At 35.4% G+C, this 20,825-nt stretch overlaps 1 protein-coding gene across 5 annotated transcripts in view; it reads left to right on the plus strand.

Moving 5' to 3' along the window:
* LOC150108954 (uncharacterized) overlaps window positions 1-17,463 on the plus strand; it is a 243,700-nt gene extending 226,237 nt beyond the window's left edge. For all 5 annotated transcript variants that reach the window (XM_090404513.1, XM_090404522.1, XM_090404504.1 and 2 more), the window contains 2 exons: window positions 6,161-6,259; window positions 16,338-17,463. In XM_090404513.1, coding sequence (XP_090260639.1) covers window positions 6,161-6,259; window positions 16,338-16,630 — 392 coding nt within the window. In that variant the 3' untranslated portion in view covers window positions 16,631-17,463. The remainder of the gene's footprint in view (window positions 1-6,160; window positions 6,260-16,337) is intronic.
* The last annotated feature ends 3,362 nt before the right edge of the window (window positions 17,464-20,825 follow it).

Below are 20,825 nucleotides of genomic sequence, written 5' to 3' on the forward strand. Positions count from 1 at the left end.
GTTTTGCATCAGTTATTCTTGAGAATGTCTCCTTTAAATACCAGAAAAAGTTGTCATTCTTATTTTTAAAACCTTAATGAAATTTATCATCAAATCAATGAAAAGAAAAACTTTTTTTGGCATCACAAGAAAGGATGGGAAATGTCTTTCTCATCCTCTTGTATCTATACTATAAGGGGATCTTACGGCAGACATGAGAGACATTTAGCAGCTCATTGGCAAGTAGAGAAAGAACTTAGTGTTACCAGAAAGTTAGAGGTATGGTTAGAAAAAAAGCATGTGAGATTAATATAGAATATATATAAATAACAAGTCATCATTTGTGTTCTTGTATTTATATTGACTTTTCTGTTAGCATTTGTTTCATGTTAAGAAAGGTTATTTAAGTGATTAGACTTCTCGGATATATTAATCATAGAACATCTGTTTAGTACAGCGATTTTCAACCAGTGTGCCGCGACAGGTCTTCAGATGTACCATGAGATTTATGAAAACAAATTAATTGAAAGAAATAATGTCCTAATTTGTGCATTTATTTATTAGTGTCTGGTCTTCCCTCTTCTTGTGTGTGTAAATCAATCAAAATTATGCCTATTTTTTGCCAGATCATCAAAACAATTAAAAGAATATATTTTTAGTGTGCCACAGAATTTTAATAATTAGTCTAGGTGTGCCGTATTATGGAAAAGGTTGAAAGTCACTGGTTTAGTAGATAGATAAACAGATTAATATCTCTGGTAGACTACCTTTTTACATTTGAATACTTTTAATGCTCTGCCTGAGCTATCTATTTTGGTGCTGATTTTGTTTAGATTTTTATCCATCACTTTACTGATGATTATCATTGTTTTTGTTCTACGTGTTTATTGTTAGTACTTATTTATTAAGCTCTGTTAGTTTAACTATCAGCTCCTCTTCATTATCACTAATTAGTTTTTTTTTTTTTTATGGCTCCCACTGATGAAAGGGTTTTTGTAAACCTATAGTATAATTGATGGACTAAGGATTTTTTTTCTAATTTTGCTAATTTTGTATATATATATATATATTTTTTTTTTTTTATTTTTTGCATAGTCCAGAAACTTTCCTCTAGAGACCAAACATGAAACTTTTGCAAGCCACTTTACTCCAGTAAGCAGGATCTTCCACCAAATCAGATGCCTCTTTGTGTTTCAATTGTTGCATAACCCTTTCCAAGAAGATCCCAAGTAACAGTAGTGATAATGCATACTACTGTTGGATTGATCTTTTTTGTTTTTTTAAATCTTCAGACCGATGTTTTCTAAGGTTCCTATAAGTTTATTGTGAAAGACAGTATCAAATTATTATTATTTTTTTCAAAAATTTATGAAGCAGAGGTAGACCTGTTTTTATATAGTGATTGGTCTTTCAGATATCATTTTGAGATTTAGTATTGCATCACTTGTGCTTTTTCACTTCTCCAGTTTTGACATCTTCCTAATATTATTCTAAGAAATAATTTCAAGGCATTGCTCAAAAATGAGTACAAATAAATTATTTCAAAGGTAAGTATGGATTAGCTGATAGGCAGACAAGCATTATGTCATAACAAATAAAATTGTATTCCTCATGTTGTGGTTGGGTTCTGACACTTGAATGTGTGCTGGGGCAATTGTTCTTGTTTGCCTCTATGTAAGTTATAATCATCTGAAGCATTTTTGAAAGTTAAAATGTGCAGTGTCATTTTACTGGACTGTGCTTATTATTACCGGCCGAGGAATTAATGATTCAAATTGAACGCGGGATTCGCCAACTTCCAACCCACATCGCCAACGACATTAGATTGGATATAGCCTGTGTTCTCAATAAAGCAAAACCTCCAAAATCCAACATATCCATTAGTGAATACAAGGCACTACAAGAATTGAAGAGAAACAAAAAAATAGTGATCACCAAAGCGGATAAGGGGAACGCCACTGTGGTACTCAATCTTAAAGACTACACAGGTAAGCTCAAGGCTTTATTATTAGATCGCTCCACTTACCTCCCCATTGATTACAATCCCACCAGCTCACAAATTAGAAAACTCCATAGGCTCCTTAAGAAGGTCACTTCTTGGCCTGTGGAGATTACCAACAGACTAAAACCCTATAACTCTAGACCCCCCCGCATATATGGGCTCCCAAAAATACACAAAGAAAATGTGCCATTACGTCCCATAGTGGATGGCATTGATTCCCCCACTTACAAACTAGCCAAGCATTTAGCCAAAGCGCTCTCACACTATACTGGCAATACACCATCACACATAAAAAACTCAGCCCACTTCAAAGCCAGTATAGAAAACCTTACACTCCAACACAATGACATAATGGTCAGTTTTGATGTCTCCTCCCTATTCACGAATGTCCCTCTCAAAGAAACCTTAGAGCTATTCCAAGCTAAATTTCCTCCCGATATCTCAGCCCTATTTCAGTTTACAATGAACTCAGGCTATTTCGTTTGGCAGGAAAAATTCTACAAACAGATAGAGGGGACAGCCGTGGGTTCACCACTTTCCCCACCCTTGGCCAACTTTTTCATGGAGATGTTTGAAGAGAAAGCCTTAAACTCAGCCCCCACAAAAACCTACCATATAGCTTCGCTATGTTGATGATGTTTTCGCTATTTGGCCACATGGCCCGGATTCACTCCTCTCCTTCCTAACACACTTGAACAACCAACACCCTAGAATCAAATTCACCCTGGAAAAAGAGGAAAACAATAACCTCCCCTTCCTAGACACACTAGTCACCCGCCAACCTGATGGAACCTTGGTTTTCTCAGTTTATAGAAAACCCACCCATACAGGCAGATACATTCACCAACAATCCCACCACCCCCCCTCACAACAATATGGAGTTATTAAAACATTATTCAACAGGGCAAAAATAATCTGTTCTAATGATCAAGCCCTAACCACTGAACTAAATCACATCCGTCACACTTTCTCAGCCAACGGCTACCCCCTCCAAAAAATCCAAAAAATACTTAACCCAGTTATGCACAACCCACCACCCCCTCCCCTTCACAAAAAAGATTACTCTAAATCCATCACTATTCCCTACATCAGAGGCACCTCAGAAAAAATCAATAAAATCTTAAAAAAACATGACTTGACCACCTGTTACAGACCACATAGAAAACTGGCATCCCTTATCTGCTCCACCAAAGACCAACCACTTCCCCTAGACCTACCTGGTGTATACCAGGTCCCTTGCAGCTGTAAACTGTCCTACTTTGGCCAAACAGGCAGGACAGCAAATATCAGAATCTCGGAACACAAGGATTACATCCGATTTCACCAGTACAGCCACTCTGGGCTTGCAGACCACGCTCTGGATACTCGCCACAGAATAAGATGGAAGAAAGCCACAGTAATACACCGCAGCAAGTTCAAGTATGAAAGACTATTCATGGAATCAGCCTCGGCCCTTAGGAACATGCCAAACCTCAACAAATTTGGATGCATGAAACTGCCCCAAATTTGGGAAACTTTTATCAAAAGAACTTCAGCCCAAAGGCCAAGAACTACCAATATAGCCCACCAGAGGGCACCATCAGGACTTTAGGAAAACGCTAGCGTCCTAGCCTCAGTCTCATTTGTTGTATTAGTACTTGTGTGCACGTGTCTTTTTAGTAAGTTCCCAAGAAGATGGCAACGTGACGTTCGCCGAAATATCGGAAAGTGTATATTAAAGTTTATTTAATCTATATTTCCAGTATACGCTGTCAATTCCTTAAATATTAGTTATTATGTGCTTATTATTAGTTCTTTTTATAGTTTAATACAGTAGTCCCCCCTTATCCATGGGTGATACATTCCAAGTCCCCTCCCCCTACAGATGCCTGAAACTGCGAATATTACTGAGTCCTATATATATAATGTTTTTTCCTATACATACATACCTATTATAAATTTTAATTTATAAATTAGGCACAGTAAGAGATTAACAACAATAATAAAATAGAACAGTTATAACAATATAGTGCAATGAAAGTTATATGAATGTGAATGTAAACTTAGCAACCTCGGCATACATTTTTTTATTATTTATTTATTTATTATTTTATAAAGTCGAGACTTTCAACTTTTCGGTTAAAAGGAAGCACTTTACTGCTTCTTTTTGGCATATCTGAACTGCCAGCATTACTACTCTTGCTCTTTGGGGGCCATTATTAAATAAAATAAGGATTACTTGAACATAAGCACTGCAATACTGCAGCATTCGATCTGATAACCAAGAGCTACTCAGAACAGTGTGCAGTTTAAAACTTATGAAATGATTTCTGGAATTTTCCATTTAATATTTATGTAATATCAGTGACTAACAGGCAGGTAGCATATATAGTACAGTATGGATATGTTGAACAAAGGGGTTATTCACGTCCAAGTGGGACAGCATGAGATTTCATTACATTACTCAATGGTACGCAATTTAAAACTTATAAATTATTATATTTATGGCTATTTTGCCTGTTTCTGTTTAGGAGTGCCCCTGTTTAAATGTCATTGGCTTTTTACTCAAGGATTCTTAGGCCATTGTAGATGTATATTTACTAATAAATATATGTAGCATAAAGGAAGAGAAATTTACACATACCTTTTTCTGGGGGTTGTGGCTTTTCTTCTTTCTGCGATGTGCAAATTACTGTGTGTGTGGGAGGGGTTTGGCAATGTGGGAGAATTAAAATAGAAATGGAAAAAAACCCAGGTTTTTTGAATAATATATATATACATATATATTATATTATTAGGGATGGGCAGAGCGTTTTTTTATATTTATATAGGGTGGGAAAGGGGTTGAAAACAGCAACTGATTTTTAGAGGGGGGGGATTGTGGGAAAAGGGGGGTTGATGGGGGTGTGGTCCATTTTGACTATGCTTGGTCGTCTTCTGAACACATGGAGGAAGTGGATGCCATGTCAGGTCGGTTAGGTGCTTCTGCTTTTGAAGTGTTTGAGTTATTGCCTATAGTCAGGGTTGTGACCTCAATTTTATGTTGTGAAGCTTCCAAACCTCGGAGATTATGTAGGGCCTGTGGACGTTGATATTATGGATATTATTTCTGGGAAAACTCCCATGTTACTCCTCTTAACAAACTATTATATTTACTGCTATTTTGCCTGTTTCTGTTTAGGAGTGCCCCTGTTTAAGTGTCATTGGCTTTTTACTCACTTATAAATTGTTTCTTTCTAGAATTTTCCATTTAATATTTTCAGACCACAGTTGAAGACAGATAACTAAAACTATGGAAAGCAAGCCTGCAGATAAGGGGGGATACTATGGTAGTTTTAATGCTTTGTCTGGGCTATCCATGCTGGAGCTGATTTATCCAGCTAAGCTATCATATCAAATATTTTTACTGCTTTGCAAAAATATTAATTTATACAACTATATTTGAACTTAATTAACCTTTGATATTTATAAATGTCAAATTGTTGCTTTATTGCTGTTTTGGTTTGTTTCCTGTTACTCTGAATAATCTTTGACTTGGCACATTATGGTTTTTGTTATTGATATATCAAAAATTCAAACGAATAAGAAAGCAATTTTTTTATTATTTTTATTTTTATGGGGTTCCCATCCATGAAAGACTTTTTGCAAGCCTATAGTATATTTGTACTATATGTGGCTAAGGATTTTTTTTCTATTTTTTATTAATTATGTTTTCATGTTTTATTTATTTTTTACATGATCTGGAAGCCCTCATCTTCAAGACCAAACGTGGAACTTTTTCAAGTCACTTTAGGCCTCCAATAAGTGGAGCAGTGGTGTCATGCTGGGTGATGGAATTCATCTCCCACCTAAAGGTTGGATACTAATAAATAACACAACATGGAAATGAAAGTTATCTCTTTGAGATTTTTCCTTTGCCTTACTGAAAATCATAAGAATTATGTATAGAGATAGGTGTATACACTAATGCATACACTTAAACAAGGTTTCATATAGCTTTTAATGAACTGTGTATATAGTGGATCCTGTGATATCTGTTTTGTTAGTTCAGTTTATAGGAAATAATTGTTTCTTTGTTAGTATCAGAAATAGCATAGTTTTATCTGTGTGTGTGTGTGTGTGTTAATTTAATTTTTTTTAAATATATATATATATACTCATTTTGTTGATATTCGAATTTCATTCAATGATATGATACAGGATCTGGTGCTACTAAGCAAGCTGTAGTGAAAGCAAGGGACAAGGTTCAGCAATATAAACATCATAGCTATCATTTAGTACCTTCCAGTCCTATTATAGGTATGTAATTTGATTATCTATAAAGTATTGTATAGAGTAAATTTCATAACTTCTAGTCTCTTGGACAGATGGCAGGAGATGCTAGAAATCAGAAAAGAGAGAAAATAATACAATATTTGTTCTGTTTACCACAGCATACATCATAGTATAATTAACAAATGTTATGATTCAGATTCATGGAACTTTCACATCACTGTTAATCAAACATAACTACTGAAACTTTGAGTATGTGACAGTTCTGATAAACAGAACAAAAATGATATCAGACCAACTGATATAACCACAAGAAAGAACATAAAACCCTTTAATCCCCATGTTTCATCAAATTGTAATCATTTGTTCTTTTTCTTTTAGGATACATAAGACGACATGTCAGAGGTGTGGGCCGTCATCAAGTTTTTTGTGCTGCAAGAAAAGTCTGCAACTGAGATTGACCAAAAAAAGAGAATGTGTGCTATCATCTCAAGGGATTTTGTTATACATGGCTTCATCATTATGACCCAAGGACCAAACAAAAGTCATTGGAGTGGAGACACAAAGGTTCTCCATGGCCAAAGAAACTCCAAACCCAAAAGTCAGCAGAGAAGATTCTTGCCATTGTCTTTTGGGATATGGATGGCATAATCCTCACCAATTAACTCAGAAAAAGTAGATATGTGATGTGACAGCAGCAGTTTATTCAACAGCTCTGAAGGAATTGAAGGAGGTACTGCAGGAAACTGAGCAGAGGCATGTTGCTTTTGCAGACATTGTATCTGCTCACACTGCTTATGAAACCCAACAGACAATTAACAACTTGGACTTTCAATGTTGGCCTCACCCACCCTGTTCACCAGACCTGACCCCATTTGACTATTTCTTGTTCCCAAATTTAAAGAAATACTTGAACGAAACTACCACAGATGATGAAGTCATTTCTGCAGCTGAGAACAGGTTTGTGCAACAAGGGAAAGACTTTTTTTTCTCAGAGGATTGAATGATGCAGCAACATTGTAACAAGTGTATAACACTTCATGGAGAAGAGTTAGAATAATGCATAAGTTACATGGTTCAATTCCTTCGTGGTGAGTATCACAACTTTTCAGCACACCCTTAATTATTGATAGTTTTTTGCATTATAATCATTAGAGATAAAGGTAGTTCTGATAATAAACAGTTCTTTGTTTAGAAGAGAATATGTAGAACATATTGTATGAGCTCTGTCAATAAATATTTGATTACCTATCTAATCTTCTTTCTGCATTTTCTGGAAACTACTTTCTTCCTAAAAAATTCATTAGATTTTAAGAATAAAATTTCAGGATTATCCTTACAACCCCTGATCTTCTAGTAAGTTTCATGTAGTCTCACTCTTTACAAATATCTCTCTGACAGATACAATTGAATTACTCCATAATGACTCCTCCTGATATTGCAAAAATATTGGATTTTGTCATTAATTCAGGATACTTTAGCTGCCAGAACAAACTGTACAAGCAGATAGTGGGAAGAACTATGGGTCTCCTCTTTCCCTAACTCTAGCTAATTACTTTACAAAACATTTCAAATATCATATTCTGGATGTTTTTTTTCACATAAACCATTGATTTTATACAGTTATGATTTATTGCTGTATTGAACTTCTCCTTGTTTGATCTTCATGAATTTCTTGAAAAAATTAATCCAATAAAGCCAAGAATCAAATTTACCCTGGAAGTAGAAGATAAAAATTGTCTTCCTTTTCTAGATGTTCTCATTATATGTCAACCAAATGGTTGTCTACAGTTCTCAGTATATAGAAAACTAACTCATACTGGTAATTATATTGATTATAACTCACATCATCACCCCTGTCAGAAATATGATGTAATCAAATCTTTATTGACAGAGCTCATAAAATATGTTCTATGGATTCTCTTCTAAACAAAGAATTAACTGTTTATTATCAGAACTACCTCTTTATTTCTAATGGTCATAATGCAAAAACTATCAATAAAAAAATTAATAATTATGGTTTTTATCTTAACCTGCCTCAAGAAGAAATTACCAGAAGTTGTATTCCATATGTGAAAAGACCTTCAGAAAAAACAGCAAGTCTACTTCGACAGATAAACTTCAAGTCTCTTTCTATCCAGTTTGCAAGCTTAATACCTTCCTTATCTCACCTAAAGACAAATATCCTCCTCTTTCTTATCCTGGAGTTTACACGATCCCCTGCTCTTGTGGCTTATGTTATTATGAATAGACTGGTTGTTCTGCACAAATTTGTATTGAAGACCATCAGGAATACATTTCACTTAAAGAACTCAGCAAATCCAGTTTAGCATGCCATGCATTATCTACAAAACATGGGATTCAGTGGAACAAAACCAAAGTGTTATACAAAAGTTATTTTCATTTGGAAAGACTGTACAAAGAAAGCTGTGAAGCACACTTACAACCAAACCTAAACAAAAATGATTGCCTAAAACTTTCTCAATTTTGGGAAGTTATACTGATTAACACTCACAATTCAGTGTTCCTTAATTTGTAATTATTTTTTGTTTATATTTTAAAATAATTTTTAACTAAATTATTTTATTGTAATTTATTTTGGATATGACAAACGTAATTGAAAACCAAAAAAGAAATGTAAAAGAAATGGTAGTGCTTGGTAGGTAATAATAATTTAAATGATGACAAACATAGTATGAGAGAAGATATGAAAGGTCTGTTGGAAGAAGTGAGAAAGAAATGTGAAAGAGTAAAAATTGTAGGATTACTACCTAGATATGATAGTACTGTGTTAAGAAGGAGGGCGATGATAGCAAATGATTTCATGCACAGGCTATGTAGAAGATACGAATGTGAGTTTTTAGACGTGGGGTGTGTTTGATGGCAGAAAAGATTTGTATAAGAATGATGGCCTGCACTTGAATTCATTTGGCATCAGAAGCCTGGAGAAATTACTTCTTGGTATGAGACTTAATGCAGAGAGTCAGGGAAACTAGATCAAGGGAGGAATGGGAAAAATGTGTTTGAAAGTTCAGCTATGGTATACAAATGTGATAAAGATATAAATGCCTATGAACATGGTTATGTATGTGGCGAAGAAGTGGAAAAATATGCTTTGGGTTCGGACCTTTTAAGTATGTCTGGGGAGGGAAAAGAGAAAATTCTAGAACAAGACAAAATAGATTGCATATCTAATGATAAGAATAGGCTAGGTCGTAGTTTATTATGTCTATACACAAATGCCAGGAGCATTAGAAACAAAGGGGTTGAGTTTGTTGCTTTATTGAATACGATGTGGCCTAAGATTGCTGGCATTAGTGAAACCTGGCTATCAGAATCAGATATGATAATGGGATCGAGTGTAATGGATATACTATTTTTAGGAATGACAGAAGAGATAGGAGAGGAAAAGGAGTGCTAATAATGATAGCAGATGACTTAAGTCCAGTTAGGGTAGAAATGCAAGAAAGCAATGATGGTAACAATGTCCCATGTAGCGATGAGTTTGAGTCTATTTGGTGTGAAGTGGAGGTTAGCAGAATGAAATATATGATGGGGTGTTGCTACAGAACTGGCAGCTCAGTTGTAGGGGATGAAGAAATGCATCACCAATTTAGCCTTATGGGTACCAAAGCGAATGATCATTATGGGTGACTTTAATTTTCCAAACATTGATTGGGTAGAAGAGAGATCTCATGATCAGAAAGAACAGGAATTTATTGAATTGTTGCAAGATAACTTTCTCAAGCAGCATGTGAAAGAAGGAACTCGAGGTCAAAGAATGTTGGATTTGCTCATAGCATCAGAAGGGATCTCTGTCAAGAATATTGCTATTTTACCAGCAATTGGTGACAGTGATCATGCTGCTCTTTCTTGGGAAGTATCTACTTGTATTGAAGCTCTGATTACATCAGGCTACATGCTGAATCACAAAGCTGGAAATTATGATCATCTTAGAAGAATACTATCTTTGGTCCCATGGTATCAGTTATTAAATGGAAAAAATGTCAGCAATGCATGGGAATCTTTGAAAAAGTGCTTGAATGAGGTGGTATCTGAATGTATCCCTAGTGTCCGAAGAATAAATAGGTTGGGAGTGAAACGGATGCGCAGCCTTATTAAGCTAGAGATCCACAAGAAGAAGATGATGTGGAAAGAATATCGTGAGAGGAGTTATGAAATATATAAAGCTCAGGTCAGAAAAGTAACGAGTATTGTGAGAAAAGCTAAAACCGATTATGAAAAGAAGAAATTGGCCATGCAAGCTAAAGGCAATCACAAAAGAATTTTATCGTTATGCCGCAAGCAAAAGAAAGAATGAATGGTGGAAGAATAACTTTATTGAATGCAGATGGTACACGAGTGTCAGAAGCTAAGGAGATTGTTCAGTTAATGAGTGCTCACTTTGCTAAGATATATCAACCAGGTGTATGTAGCATGGTGCTACTGCTACGTTGGATGAAGAGTTAGAGGTTCATGAAAATGAGGTTGAAGAGCTCTTGCATAACCTAGATAAGAATTTGGTCAATAGGGATAGATGGAATATCTGCCCGTTTGTTAAAGGAATGTTCAGCTGAATTGGCTAGGCCTTTCACACGTTTGTATAACTTGAGTCTCAGCTCAGGAATGATACCACAGGAATATATGATAGTTCCATTGCACAGGGGTGGTGCAAAAAGTGATGTCTAACTACCGACCTATTAGTATCTGTGGTGTGGTAGTGAAGATTTTAGAGAAGTTGGTAAGAACTCACATACAGAAATGGGTGGACAAGCATTCTATACTCTGCAGGGAACAGCATTGGTTTACTAAAGGAAGGTCATGTATTAGCAATTTGCTCATATTTTATAACAATGTTACGGCCGAGTTGGATAAAGGGAATGGATACACTGATAATGTTGGATTTTTCCAAGGCATTTGATAGGATACCACACGATAGGCTGTTGTGTAAACTGGAGAATATGGGATTGGAACATAATCTATTGACTTGGATCAGGGGATGGTTGACAGACAGATATAAAAAAGTGGTATACAGCAGATGTGAATCTTCCAGATTTAATCTTGTCCCCTCTGGTCGTGACGAGAAGCTTAAGGTCGAGACTATAGAGTTTTCCCTGCATGGGAGGCCGTTGCATGCTTTGACCATCCTGGAAGAGTGGAGATACCTCGGCATCATGTTCACCCCTTCCCTTTGGGGTGAACATGATGAACTCGCATACAGAAATGGGTAGACAAGCCCATTAATATAAGAAGACTTTAGGCTGGCTAAAGGCTGATCCCATTATCAAGGTACTTTAATTGAGGCAGCACCTGCAGAACACAAGAGATGGGCATCTCTGTTGCACTGTTCTGTAAATGGTGCTCCTTTAAAAGAGTCATATCTGGTGCATCCCCAGCATGATTGGGTAAGGGATGGCACCAGACTCCTCCCTGGGTTCGAGTATATTGACCTTATCAGGACGAGGATCAATGCTTTGCCTACTCAAGCCCGCACAGCTCGATGGGGTAGTGACGACTCCAACTGTAGGACTGGCTGCCACTACAGTGAGACATTGTCTCATATAGCCCAGTGTTGCTTCCACACCCATGGGATCCGCATGAGGAGGCATGATGCCGTGGTCTCCATTCTGAACAACCGCTTTAAGAACAACGGTTGGGAGACTGCAGTGGAACCACATTATAGGACCTCCGTGAGTTTGTGTAAACCAGACTTAGTGATTAAAAGAGATGGTGACATTTGAGTAGTTGATGCCCCAGGTGGTGGGAACAGGGCACCCACTAGCCTATAGCCATAATAATAAAGTAAATTATTATAAAAATAACCAAGATCTAGTTAGTAAGATATGGGAGGAGCATGGGGCAACTCCGAGGTTTACCAGCGCCACCATCTCTTTACATGGCGTATGGAGTGCAGATAGTTATAAGGACTTAAAACAGCTTGGGCTTACGCAGAAGGATATAAAAGTTCTTTCCTTGAGGCCCTACAGTGCACACTGGTGGCATGGCGTTGCCACCAGAGAATGACTACAATAATAACTAGAACAGGCATAGGGTAAAACACTTGTAAAGGCTTAGGCCTATATCAAGTCTAGATGAAATGTCTGGACATTTCCTTTTTATTAATCTGGACAGTATAAAAGATTAATAAAAAAATAAAATAAAATAACCAGTGGTGTGCCTCAGGGTTCAGTCCTTGTGCCATTATTGTTCAATCTATACATTAATGACATCAAGCAGGATCTATCATCAGATTTGCAATTGTTTGCTGATGATGCGAAAATAGGCAGGGCAATCAGGGATGCTACTGATATTCAGCAATTACAAATTATTTGAATAGACTGGAAATCTGGGCAAACGAAAATGGCTATCAGTTTAATGTCAGTAAGCGTAAAGTTATGCACTTTGGTGTGATTAGAGTTCCAGTGGCATATTATATTAGCTGGGTTATGCTACAAGAAACTGAAGAGGCAATGGATCTTGGTGTATTGGTAGATGAGAATTTAAAGTTCAAAGGTCACATAGCAAAAGTTGCAAATACAACTCGGAGGATAATTGCTATGTTGAAGCAAACCTTGACATGTAAGGATAAGGAAGTAATTTTGCCTCTTTATAAGGCTTTGATAAGACCACACTTGGATTACTGTGTGCAGATTTGGTTTCCCAGGTTCCAAGGGGATAAAGAAGCTGTGGAAAGGGTGCAAAGAAGAGTTACAAAAATTATATTCGGATTATGGGATTTAGATTATGAGGACAGATTGCGAGTATGTGGATTACAGACTCTGGTTAACAGGAGAAAGAGGAGTGATATGATAAAGGTCTATAAACTTTTGAATGGGTAGTATAGCATTTCAAATGATGAAATTTTTGTTATATGAAAGGTGGGGGGGGGGGGGCATCCATGGAAGTTAAGGTTGTTCTCAGTCAAGAAAGGGTTAAGAGCTAGGTTTTTCTCCTGGAGAGCAGTGAGTGAGTGGAATAATTTGTCCTTATGGGTAGTGAGTGCATCTAGTGTAAATGAATTTAAGGGAAGGTATGATAGTTGGGTCAGGTAATTTACAGCCTCCCTCGATGAGTCCTTGACTCCCTGGAGGGCTCAGATAATATCATGCATTTTCATTTGAATTGTTTGTTTTTTTTTTTTTTATCTTATAATTGTATTGATAATGGCTATTCCTCTGATTCCTGTAATAATATTTTATGATGAAATCTTTCTCTTACATCTCGATTTTTAGAACAACACTATAGTTTTGAGAATGAACACTTGGAATCCTTGGAAATGTTACTTGCCTAGTTTGTAGAAACATTTTTAAAAATGAATATTTGTGAGGCCTTATTACACTGTCCTAATTTCTCATTCTTAGTGAATATCAGAAATAACATAATTATTTAATTGTTTGATATTATCTTTCTAGTTTGCAATGCTGATTTGTTGTATTTCTCGTGTTCTTTCATTATAAAATTCCTTTTTCATTCTACTGATGATGTTTTCTATATGAAATCTTTGCTGCTTAATTTTCAGTAATCTTTTACTCTGTCTACATGGTTCATCCTTTATCATTTATGTTACAGGTTTCATTCAAATGATGGCTATTATACTATTTTTTGGGAAAATGATGTATCTTTAAAGTAAAATAGCAGTAGTTGACTCTTAAATGATATTACATTGTTTTTTGAGACTTTTGTTTTCATTTTCTCTCCCCACTTTTTTGTGATATAAAGAGAACAAAGCGATTTTTCCATATAAAATAAAATAAAGTAGCTTTTTAAAATTTCTGTATAAATTTATTTAATTCCAATACTTACATATTATATAATAACATGTCAACACACACATCGTAATACCCTACCACTATTACAGTGTCATTTTCTCAGACTCACTCCTGTGTGACATTGTTTAAGGATGATTCCTTAGGCTTTTTTATTAAAATGTTATCTTTCACTTATATAAGCTGTTAAATTTTCAACCTATAAAACTTGTAGAACTTTATTAGCATTCAAGAACAGGTGAACATAACTGATTTAAGATGGAATGGTCACTTGAATAGAAGCGACAACAAACAGGTGTTTGATGCAAAGATAACGGAAAAGACCAGACACGTTATGCACAGATTAGTGTAATTTGTAATACCTTAGAACAGGGATTCTCAACCTAGGTATGTGTACCACTGATGGTACGTGAGCCACTGCCTTACTGGTACATCTAATATCTTGAATTAAATATAGTGGTAAGGCACTGGAAAAGGTTGAGAACCCCTGCCTTAGAAGATAGAAATGTTAGCTGTGACCATATTGGAGACCTAACAAATAACAGTTTAATTAGAAAAAAATTGTTAATGGGAAGCTAGTAGTGGTGCAGACTTAATTATTTCATAATATCATAGTATCCTGTACACTCTGTGAGTATATATTAAATGATGCTGTAATAGCCTTTTAGAGTTGGACAATGTTGCATATTTATGCTAGATAGACAATTCTGTGAAAGTGTTTGCTAAGTAGTTCTAAAATATGTTCCTTTTACCTAAAAAGAGGAAATATTATCACCTTCTTGCTATTTTCTGTTCCATATTTTGAAATTATTCATTTTAGTTAAAATGCTCTCAAGTCTTGCCCCAGATTGCAAGAAACATTTTTGTTGCTTTCACTTATCTGCAGATTTGTACATCTGTGTTCCAGATGATCCTTGTATATCACAAAGGTCATATGCCTAAGACTGATGAGTTGGTGTGTAGGGGGGGGGGGGGGGGGGGTACAAATTACCCAGAGCTCAACAATCCAGAAGGATGCCTGACTGTTGCATATGTTTGTGCCTTTCACAGTAGCATCGTTATTAGCTGGTCTGCCATTGCTGCAAAGTCTGCAGTAGATAACTTGATGCGTAGGAATTTTTCTTGTGCTTTTGGTTCTTGTAGCTGATGCACTATAGGTTCTTGTTACTCTTGTGGGAGGATATATATATATATATATAGAAAGTACTGGCTCCCACCGATGAGACCTCAATAAAGGTCGAAACCGGTCTGGGTAGTGGCCCCTTGCCTTTAATACAAAGCATCATATGTCTCCTCCAGGAGATGTGCTTTGCATTATGGGTAAATATTAAGATTAGTGATTAGAGCTTATTCTACTTTTACCATGAGTTACCTTGGTCTTGCACTACCTGCAGGGTCAGCTAGACTTGCCTTGTTTATCTGTTTGCTTATTTGGGAAATGGAGTAAAACCAGGTTTAAAATAGCTTGGTATCTTTAACATATATATATATATATATAAATTCCATAATTTATGCAAATTTATAGAGTAAGAACAGTACCACTTGAACAAAATATACTGCTAGAAGCAGCAATAATATTTCTTGAAATTATCATTAATAAGTCGCAATATATTCAGAAAAGCCTCTGGGAATTTGGAGTTTATTAAATTAAATTAAAAACATTAATGATTATATTAATGAGATAGAGTAATTTATTAATCCATACTAGTGAACAGAAAATATTCATGTATATATTTTGAAATGCATTATATAGTTTAATTTTTAAATAATTGCTTCATACATGTAAGAGTAAACTAAATGTAATTTATTACTCCTATGTATTTTGCTCAATATGTCATGAGTTTCTTTCAGGGAGAAGTCAGAAGAATTGGTAACAACATTTAAATTCTGAATACAAGAACGAGTCATACAGCACTTGTATAATATCACATATCTCAGTCACTATTAGAGTTCAGAGATGGAATAGATATATAATTAATTAATTTTTTAAAAAATTATAAACAGCAGTCACTTCCCAATTGTTTAATCTTTTTAATTAATTATGCATCTATTCTCACATCTCTGAACTATAATAGTGTTTCCTCCTACTGTAACAGCTATGACTGAGATGTGCTATTATATGCATGCTGTATGACTCATTCTTGTATTCAGAATTTAAATGTTACCACTTCTTCTCCCTGAAAGAAGCTCATGACATATTGAGCAAAATATATAGGGGTAATAAATTATATTTAGTTTTCTCTTACATGTGTGAAGCCATTATTTAAAATTTATATTATGTTTAATGCACATGTCTCTGTTAAACTTCTAGTAATTTAAAACCATTATTTTTGTTGTAGAAGATCCACCCCCACCATACACACCTGGATTTTATAATCCTGCAACTGGAAGACCATATGAAGATGATGAAATTAATAATCATATAAGTAGTCAAGTTACTGTGATCCAAAGGCAAAGGGCAGTTGCATCCACACCTGTACCCCCTTCCTGTCCTCCATACCCTTCACCAGCACCTTCAGGAAGAGACTTAAGTATCTCCCCTTCATATACATGGAGTCCAGATGTCAGATGGGAAAATAATAGCAACTATGAAGATGATCTTTCTGAAGCAATGGGAGCAGCCAAAATTTGACTGCTTTCCATTAACTAGTAATGGACAACCAAAGTCATCTGTGATGCTTCCTTTTAAAATGACTATCATGTTTTGTGAAGGTTGATAATATGCACATGTATACATTGATATAAAAGTTGCAGTTCAGGTTATTAAAATATCTAGGACTTCTGGTGAGGAAGAAATGTATGCAGATATTACTATAACATTTTTTCCTTGATTGTAATTTCAAGATTATTGATTGGAACAGTTTTGAACAAAAGTATATTATGGAGTTTAGATTTCTTTAGTATGAAAGGGCATCTGTACATTTTTATTTTATTTTATAAACAGTAGCTATTTTTCTTTAAGTATGTTTCTCAAACCACGCGGTGATGTCTTGCTATGTGCCTACAGTAAACTCACTGTTATTTCTTGTGTATACAAGTGTAATTATATATACTGTATATTGAAAGTTCTTCCGTGGAAATATCATGACTTACTTGAAATTTTGTCTTCCAGTGTTTTATACCTCTTTGGTATGGACACTGTGTTAAAATTGGAATGTTCTGATTTGCTGTTCTTTATTGTTCATATTTGTTTGACTTTCTTCAATAGAATTTATTCACTAATGCACTGCCTTGTTTTACATCTTCTTAATGTTAAGTATTGTGCAGTATGGTCTGTTTTTTAGTGGTTTTGATTATTGAGAATGTCAGGTAATTGAAATAGTGCCAGAAAAAAAAAAACTTATGATTCAAATCTAATTTTTTGAAAACAGTTTTAATAGCATGTAGCACTTTGACAATTATACAAATTATGTAAAGTTATAAAATAATGAGCTTGAAGAAAAAAATAAATTATGGAAAACTTAATTTGTACAGAATTGTATTGGCTTTATTTATGTGATCTGTTGCACATCATAGAATATGCAGTTGATTCTAATATATTTTATAACGTATGATAAATTAATCAGCTTAGTAGGTTATTTAAAATTGTTTCTGTATAAGAATGAAATAATAGCTATAATGTTTTAGTTGGTGAACAAGTTGTGTTTGGTCTAGAGAATTTCTGAATTATCTAACCTATAATGCTAATATATTAGTTTTTACAGCCTTTGGGAATGAAATTCACATAAAAATAATAATACAGTAAACACCTTGCACAAATATAGATTTGTTAGCAGACAAAAACAAACATGACCTTATTTTATGCAGCATTCATGTGATTTTACAGTACATATGTGAGCTGACTGATTGCCAAATGTGTAACATTTGTAATTGGGTTGGCAGTTTCTTCTGTCATTCATTATTTATCATGGTGAATTATCCTCCTCCCTTTAGATTTCCCAACCAATACCAAGAAGGTAGTCAAAAGTACATATGCTTCAGGGGTGCATATGCATACTTTTGACTACCATCTTCCTCCTGTGTGTGTGTATAACTTCACTCGTAAATCCTATCCATTTTGCTGTTGACAATATGCCTCTCCCAGTCTCATGGTAAATGTAGTTTCCTTTCTGGTCATTCATTGTGCGTATTGGTGGATGACTCTCTCATAGACTTCCTCAGCAAGGTAAGTTTTTTATATTTATATAACCCTCGTATAACGCGAATGTTAGGTTCCACAAAAATTCTGCGTTATATAAATCGCGTTATGCGAGACTCAGATCACCTAGAAAAAGTAGGGATAGGTTCCGATTTTTTTTTTTTTTTTTTTTAAGGGCTGTGTAGCTCAGTGGAAGTGGTGCTTGCATCCTCTGCACCTGGCCACCTAGGTTCTAGTCTAGTCGCTGACTGGAGGAACTTTTTCTAAGCCTATCTTCGACTGGTTCCCGAGTTAGTTGATCCCTGGCACAAGCAAGTGGATTTTTCCTCCCGGAAACTCAGGTTTTTCATTCCGTAAACTCAAGAAAAACAACCGTAGTACCCACATTATTTCAGACAGTGACATATCTTGTTAGGGTTAGGTACCAAGAGATGGCAGCACTTGTTTGCCAGCCTCTTCATCGGTGGCTGCTATAATTAGTGATTGACATGGGCCAGCTATCTCTGATTGGCTACCCGTGGAGATTGAACTGCCCACTCAGTCTCCAAAAGCTAGATAGGGTATAAAGGCCTCGCCTACTCCTATTAAGGAATGAAAGGCGTTAGTTGATTTTTTTTTTATAAACAATGACATATCCAACAAAAAAATATTTTTATTTAATTCAGGTAATTCATGTAAGTTAAGAAAACAAACTATGAAACAAATAAATAGTATAAAATTATAAATAATTAAAAATTGTACATAAACTTCATTGCACATAATACATAAATGTTTTAGGCAAAATAAAGTATATTTTAATTGTCATCACTCTCTTTAAAACTAACATTTCATAGATGTTCTTTATTTACGAGTTGCTGGATGTCATCACTTGAAATCTCTTGGACATCATTAGTATAATTCTCATTGCATACTTCAGCTGGTTTAGTTATCAAGAAGTCAGTAATAAGCCTTGCTTACCACTATGCTGCAATTTTTTTATTAAGTTCATAATACAGAGCTAAACAAATATCCGATTGTCTCGTGAATTTTCTGGAGCACTCCATTGAGTGATCATTATCCATAAAATAACTTTCTTGCCAAGTTCAATCCTTCTGCTAATTTTTTTAAACTGAATTCTTTAACGGATTCAACGCAATCAAAATCTTCGGCAGAACTTTCAACATCATCTATTAATTGTACCAGTTCCTCCTCTTTTAAATCTATTTCCCCATCAATTAATTCACTATTGAAGAGATTGGAGCACTTACGAAGAAGTTTGTGAAGGTTGAGTCCCATGTGCTGATCGAAACCGAATGTATCTTCAGTCTTGTTTAATTGTTACCTTGGCAGTTTACAGTGGGTGGGTTTATCCCTATTAACAAACGCATATATCGCAAAAGCGCTCTAAGTGGCCATTACTATAAAAATAATTTTTTTTACATAAAAAAAAAAGCATTACATATTGTATGTAACTCGTCAAAAAATAAAGTGCTCAGCTTGAGATTAACACACTTATGATTTTTAATGCGCTTTCCTGGCAGAAAACGAAGACAATTTTCAACGATAAATACTTTATATGATAAACAATTGACATACACGTGTGCTAAAGGGTATTTCCCCTAATATAAATTCGCTGCTTATAACCACATGTGCGATACGTGCACACGCAAATTTAATGACGATAAAATTTGATTTTTAAGTTGTGTGTTGAAAAATATATGAAAAGATAAAGGGTTACTACAGTTTGTAGACCATCTTATATATCAAAAATGCATTGTATAAGTACCGCATTATATGAGGGTTACCTGTATATCCCACACATGAGAGGGACAAGAACCTATAGCACATCAGTGCTATATATGAGATGCAGATAAGGGTTTGAGAAAGAAGAAACCTGTTGACGTTCTTTAAAAAAGCTGTAGGCTGAAATTGTTGGGAAACACATCATGGGGAAGGCTGTTCCAGAGGGCAGAGGCAGATGGAATAAATCAGGAAGAGGAGAAGCAGGTTTGAATTTGCAGTTGTACTGAAAATGGATGTTAGTTACTGCTCTTGTTTTAACAAGCATAATAGCAAGTGGAGAAATGGTGTTTGCCAGTTTACTGGAGCAGTGACCACAAAAGCACCTGTAGAAGAAAGACAGAGCTGAACATTTCAACCCCTATCTACAAGATAGAGGTTAAAATGAGCCTGTGAGGGAAGGATCAACTGTGAGCTGAATTGCTCTCCTCTGGACAGTATCAAGAATTTTCAATGAGGTTTTAGGTACACCACCTCAAATATGTGAACAGTATTCTAAGGATGGGCAGATTAGGGATTTGTATAGTTAATAGCTGGGTGGGGTAAACTAGCTTCTGGAGTAAAAAAGAATGCCTAGTTTTTTAGAAGCTGACAAGGCTATTGCAATGTGTTTATCCAAGAAAGATTGAAGGTGATTGTCAGATCAATGAGACAGAGTTCATCCTGTCTGGTGATGTGTATATATTACTGAGAATGAGCTGAGATCCCTTTTGCTCAAAAGGCAGAACTGCATTTTGATGGCATTGAAGGTTATTAGGTTATCTTTGCACCACTGAAGGATGGTATGGAAATCAGGGTTGAAGGCACTGGTTGTAGATGATATTGATGTAAGGGATGTCTCAGAACTACATGGTTTGTCAAAGGAGTAGGATGAATGAAGAGTACTATGGATAGGATTTTTAGTGATTGA

This window comes from Typopeltis vanoorti, chromosome 2 (assembly GCF_054136105.1).
Source record: "Typopeltis vanoorti isolate ZY-2024b chromosome 2, IOZ_Tvanoo_1.0, whole genome shotgun sequence".
Lineage (NCBI taxonomy): Eukaryota > Metazoa > Arthropoda > Arachnida > Uropygi > Thelyphonidae > Typopeltis > Typopeltis vanoorti.